Here is a 6,000-nt window from a genome sequence, read left to right on the forward strand (position 1 = left end):
AAAAATTATCATAATTTTTTACAAAAATAAAAAAAATATATATTTTTTTTTTATAGATACACCTCTCCTGAATCGACCCACGTCGTCCGATTTCAAAAAGGTTTTACAGGAAAAGCAAATCATTAGATTATATTAGATGAGTCCATCGTAAAAAGCAGCTTCATAGCCATTTTCCGACCAACCACTTCCATCACATATTATCAATAAACAGCTAAATGTAGCACTAACCTTTTACAAACTTCATCAGATGGCACCCCTAGGACATCATGTTATACAATGCATGCATTCTTTTGTTCAATAAAGGTCATATTTATATATAAAAACAGCATTTTACATCTCTGTCTGACGTTGACTACCTAATTTCCCCTCAAAAGCGTCCCGGTAAACAATGCTACGTTTCAATAAATTGCTATACTATAACGATTTTTTAAATGTATATTGTCAATCTAACATTTATAGATGAATATCTCTTGAGAACACCCGTCATACCAGATTTTAAATTAACTTTACTGGGTAATCACACTTTGCGATAAAAGGAGATGCGATACTCAGAAAATCAGCTAATATACAGTGCTCGGCGCCATCTTGGACGCAACAGTATGAACCATCTCATCTTCTATAATATTGTCAATAATCGCCTACCTTTAGTTGTCTTCATCAGAAAGCATCCCAGGTCCACAACAGATGTATTTTCGGTCAAAAAGTCCATACTTCACGTTCCATTAGCCTGATGTTGGTAGCGCGTCCTATGGCTCTCTCCAAACGCAGCTCTGCAGTTCATAATGAAAGCAATCCTCGCGCATGTAGGTTCGTTCAAACATGTCAAACGTTGTATAAAATAAATGTTCAGGGCCTCTAACACCAAGAGAGCCAATAAGATTCGAGGGGGATGATGTCATGGCCTTTAAAACCGTTTCCAAAGGTGGGGGCAGACATGGCCGCCGGGCGTCATAATGGTGATGGCCCATCACCTGTGACCAATTTCAAACTCCTGTCATTCACTGAGTTTTGACTCTATAAGGCTCAAACCACTGTGAAAGGACTGGCGACATCTAGTGGAAGCAATAGGAAGTGCCAAAATATTCCTAAACCCCTGTGTTTTTCAATGGGATAGGTTTAAAGTCAATACAACACATCAGGTATCCACTTCCTGTCAGAAAATGTCTCAGGGTTTTGCCTGCCAAATGAGTTCTGTTATACTCACAGACACCATTCAAACAGTTTTAGAAACTTTAGAGTGTTTTCTATCCATATATAATAAGTATATGCATGCCCTATCTTCTGAGTTTGATTAGTAGGCCGTTGAAAATGGGAACGATTTTTTTTCAAAATGCGCTGTGGCTAAACTTCTCTAGGGTATGTGGGACAGTAGCATCTCACCTCGCCAACAGCCAGTGAAATAGCAGAGCGCCAAATTCAAAACAACATCTCATAATTCAAATTTCTCACACATACAAGTATTATACACCATTTTAAAGATAATCTTCTCATTAATCCAACCACACTGTCCGATTTTCAAAAAGGCTTTACGGCGAAAGCATATCATTAGATTATGTTAGGACAGCACCTAGACAAGAAAAACCACACAGCCATTTTAAAATACTCCAAACCAGAAGGTGGCAGTAGTGTTGTTTGGCAATGCATATCCTTGCGTATTGCTTATGGTCTTTTTTGTTTTGTTTGAAAGTCCTTGTTGACACTAGCCAGATGGCCACAGCTAGATAACTACCTAGCAAGATGACGAAGACACAATTTATTTCACTCTCTGTAATTCCATTTTGCCAGTGCCTGTCCATAGCCAAATGTTGAGCTTGCTAGCATATTCACTAGCTAGCACAACATAGCTAGCTAAGGACACTGCACTAACTCATGGAAACTAGGTAATCCATTGTGATTTAATTATAATGTCAATGCTAGCTTTTGGGAAGTACATAGTGTTGTGTGCACTTAGCTAGCTACCATCCCATACCCTATATTGCATATGAAGTGTGACTGGCTCATCCGTGGATGTACGGGAAAATGCCCTCTTAAAAAAAAAAAAAGGTTTTCCTTTCTAACATGTGGGTTTTTGCTCTCTGATTTTGAGCCATGTTGTTGGCCACTGACAAGCGTTGCGATGCTGCTGAGAATCAATAGGTTGGTTGCTACCAGGTCGGCACGCAGCAGGTACTGCTTTTGTTCTGGCAAGAGAAGGAACGGTGATAAGTACCTATCGGCAGTGAGATCTCGGTGTGTTTCATGCGTTATGTTAACCTCTCTGGGCTAGGCGGGACGAAATCGTCCCACCTACGCAACAGCCAGTGTAATCCCGTGGCGCGATTTTCAAATACCTTAGAAATGCTATTACTTCAATTTCTCAAACATATGACTATTTTACACCATTTTAAAGACAAGACTCTCGTTAATCTAACCACACTGTCCGATTTCAAAAAGGCTTTACAACAAAAGCAAAACATTAGATTATGTCAGCAGAGTACCCAGCCAGAAATAATCAGACACCCATTTTTCAAGCTAGCATATAATGTCACAAAAACCCAGAAGACAGCTAAATGCAGCACTAACCTTTGATCTTCATCAGATGACACACCTAGGACATTATGTTATACAATACATGCATGTTTTGTTCAATCAAGTTCATATTTATCAAAAAACAGCTTTTTACATTAGCATGTGACGTTCAGAACTAGCATACCCCCCCGCAAACCTCCGGTGAATTTACTAAATTACTCACGATAAACGTTCGCAAAAAACATAACAATTATTTTAAGAATTATAGATACAGAACTCCTTTGTGCAATCGAGGTGTCCGATTTTAAAATAGCTTTTCGGTGAAAGCACATTTTGCAATATTCTGAGTACATAGCCCAGCCATCACGGCTAGCTGTTTAGCCCTGACCAAACTCCGATTTACTATTACAAAAGTTTGATTACCTTTGATGTTCTTCGTCAGAATGCACTCCCAGGACTGCTACTTCAATAACAAATGTTGGTTTGGTCCAAAATAATCCATCGTTATATCCAAATAGCGGCGTTTTGTTCGTGCGTTCAAGACACTATCCGAAGTGTAAATAAGTGTAAATAAAAAATTCTAAATATTCCATTACCGTACTTCGAAGCATGTCAACCGCTGTTTTAAAATCCATTTTTATGCCATTTTTCTCGTAAAAAAGCGATAATATTCCGACCGGGAATCTGCGTTTAGGTAAACAGAGGAAAGAAAACAAAGCATTCGGTCGACGCGGGCACGCGCCTGAGTCTCACAGTACTGTAACCAGCCACTACCCAAACGCGATACTTTTTTTCAACCAGAGCCTGCAAAGCCACGATTCAGCTTTTTGCCGCCTTCTGGGAGCCGTAGGAAGTGTCACGTAACAGCAGAGATCCTCTGTAATGGATAGAGATAATCAAGAAGGGCAAGAAATTGTCAGACAGGCCACTTCCTGCATGGAATCTTCTCAGGTTTTGGCCTGCCATATGAGTTCTGTTATACTCACAGACACCATTCAAACAGTTTTAGAAACTTTAGGGTGTTTTCTATCCAAAGCCAATAATTATATGCATATTCTAGTTACTGGGCAGGAGTAGTAACCAGATTAAATCGGGTACGTTTTTTATCCAGCCATGTCAATACTGCCCCCTAGCCCTTAACTAGCTGTGATTTGTGTGCAATTGTCTTCTGTGTTGCATATGTTTGCTGCAGGTACTGCCCAATATGTAAGAAACACCAACTGGCTACTAAGAAACTGGACCTGTGGTCACTGCCTGAGGTTCTCATCATCCACCTGAAACGCTTCTCCTACACCAAGTACTCCAGGGAGAAGTTAGATATCATCGTTGACTTTCCTCTCAGGTTGGTTATATCATGTCTGTCTCTTTTACTGTAATATAATACATTCTGTACATATTTAAATTTTTAAGTGGGAAGGATGCCAGTGTGACTATTACTCTTCCACACCTCCACTCAATCCACTACAGAGTTATTAGTGCGCTTTTTCACAGGTGCCATCTTCATCCAACCTGTTTCTCTTTATTGCAGACACCTCGACTTCTCAGGTTGTCTGCTGAGGAAGACCGGTACAAACGGAGAGCCACCCAGCCGATATGATCTGATAGCAGTTTCCAACCACTACGGCGGACTCCGAGATGGACATTGTGAGATTTTGATTTTGTATGTCATACTTTGTCATATGCCTTCATTTTGTTCAACACATTTTTCTGCTCTCTCGACAGACACCAGCTATGCCCGGAACAAAGACAATGGACAATGGTATTACTTCGATGACAACAAGGTGACGTATGCAAGGGAGGAACAAATTGTGGTAAGTTTAGCTACTGAAAAGTTTAGAATTCCTTTGAAAAATGTTTCTTGCAATGTCGTCATGATCTCCCCTCCCTTGCCTCTACCCTTCCAGACTAATGCTGCCTACCTCCTGTTCTACCACCGACAAGACAAGATTCGTCAGCCCACTTTACTCCCCCCCTCGGACAGCTCCTCCTCTCCCGCCCAGCCTGCAAATGATGTCAACTCCCACAAACATGATGGGATGGAGAGAGCCACTTCCTGTGTCAACATGGAAACAGACTGAAGCAGATCTTTTTTATTATAATTTTTTTTTTTCTGAATGGATGGGGCTTTGATTTTATATTTTTTAATTATTTTCCATTCAAAAAACTTGAACCTTCTGCCTCTCCTCTGCATTGAACAAGGTGTGAGAAGCGGAGGCTAGATTCTCAGGCTGGTGCAGAAGTGTGAGGAATGCAATTTATGCTTCTTCTAAAAAAAAATTATGATCTAGTAAATCTGGGGAGACCAATGTAATAGAAGAATGTTGAATGATGATTTCGTGTATTGCTTAATCACAGACTAAGGTATGTAGTGTCTGTCTATGCTGATGCCAAATGGACCCCTTAGTGATTGGACATAAGCAATTATAATTTAGTTGGTTCAATCAAGACCTATGAATTGTGAATATCTGTGCACCACTATTCATCTGCTATGATGCATTGCTGCAAACATTACCTCAAACTTTGATTACTGGTGTTGAGCTCAATTCGAGGAAGATTTCCTTGAGGCTCTTTGAATAGAATTGAATACATTTTGCTCTAGAAGGTAAATCACAACATCTGAGGTTAACGACACAGATAACTAATTCAGTTTACTCCTGATTTAAAAATGAGATTACATTCCCCTGTTACTCAATGTTCTTTATATCAGGGACTGCATTAACAGAAAGAGAAATATTGCAATGTGATTTATATACACTACATGGCCAAAAGTATGCTCGTCAAACAACGTATTCCAAAATCATGGACATTAATATGATTTTGGTGACCCCTTTCCTGTTATAACAGCATCCACTCTTCTGGAAAGGCGTTCCCCTAGATGTTGAATCATTGCTGTGGGGACTTGCTTCCATTAAGCCACAAGAGCATTAGTGAGGACGGGCACTGATGTTATGCGATTAGGCCTGGCTCGCAGTCGGCATTGCAATTCATCAAAGGTATTCGACGGGGTTGAGGTCAGGGCTCTCTGCAGGCCAGTCTAGTTCTTCCACACCGATCTCGACCAACCATTTCTGTATAGACCTTGCTTTGTGCACGGGGGCTGAAGCAGGAAAGGGCCTTCCCCAAACTGTTGTCACAGAGTTGGGAGCACAGAATCGTCTAGGATGTTGCTGTAGCATTAAGATTTCCCTTCACTGGAACTAAGGGGCCTAGCCCGAACAATGAAAAACAGTCCCAGACCATTATTCCTCCTCCACCAAACTTTACAGTTGGCACTATGCATTTGGCCAGGTAGCGTTTTCCTGGCATCCGCCAAACCCAGATTTGTCCGTCGGACTGCCAGATGGTGAAGCGTGATTCTTTACTCCAGAGAACGTGTTTCCGCTAGCCCAGAGTCGTCTACTCCAGCCGATGCTTGGCATTGCGCATGGTGATCTAAGGCATGTGTGCGGCTGCTTGGCCATGGAAACCCATTTCATGAAGCTCCTGACGAAC

The 6,000-nt window shown here is 41.0% G+C and overlaps 1 protein-coding gene across 2 annotated transcripts in view; it reads left to right on the plus strand.

Annotated features, from left to right (window-relative positions):
- LOC106571840 (ubiquitin carboxyl-terminal hydrolase 11) overlaps positions 1-5,747 on the plus strand; it is a 25,854-nt gene extending 20,107 nt beyond the window's left edge. The window contains exons 18-21 of one of the 2 annotated variants that reach the window (XM_014145312.2): positions 3,701-3,850; positions 4,037-4,152; positions 4,231-4,319; positions 4,413-5,747. In XM_014145312.2, coding sequence (XP_014000787.2) covers positions 3,701-3,850; positions 4,037-4,152; positions 4,231-4,319; positions 4,413-4,586 — 529 coding nt within the window. In that variant the 3' untranslated portion in view covers positions 4,587-5,747. The remainder of the gene's footprint in view (positions 1-3,700; positions 3,851-4,036; positions 4,153-4,230; positions 4,320-4,412) is intronic. The other variant, XM_014145313.2, reaches the window with a different exon arrangement.
- Positions 5,748-6,000: the final 253 nt, after the last annotated feature.

This window comes from Salmo salar, chromosome ssa15, assembly GCF_905237065.1.
Source record: "Salmo salar chromosome ssa15, Ssal_v3.1, whole genome shotgun sequence".
Lineage (NCBI taxonomy): Eukaryota > Metazoa > Chordata > Actinopteri > Salmoniformes > Salmonidae > Salmo > Salmo salar.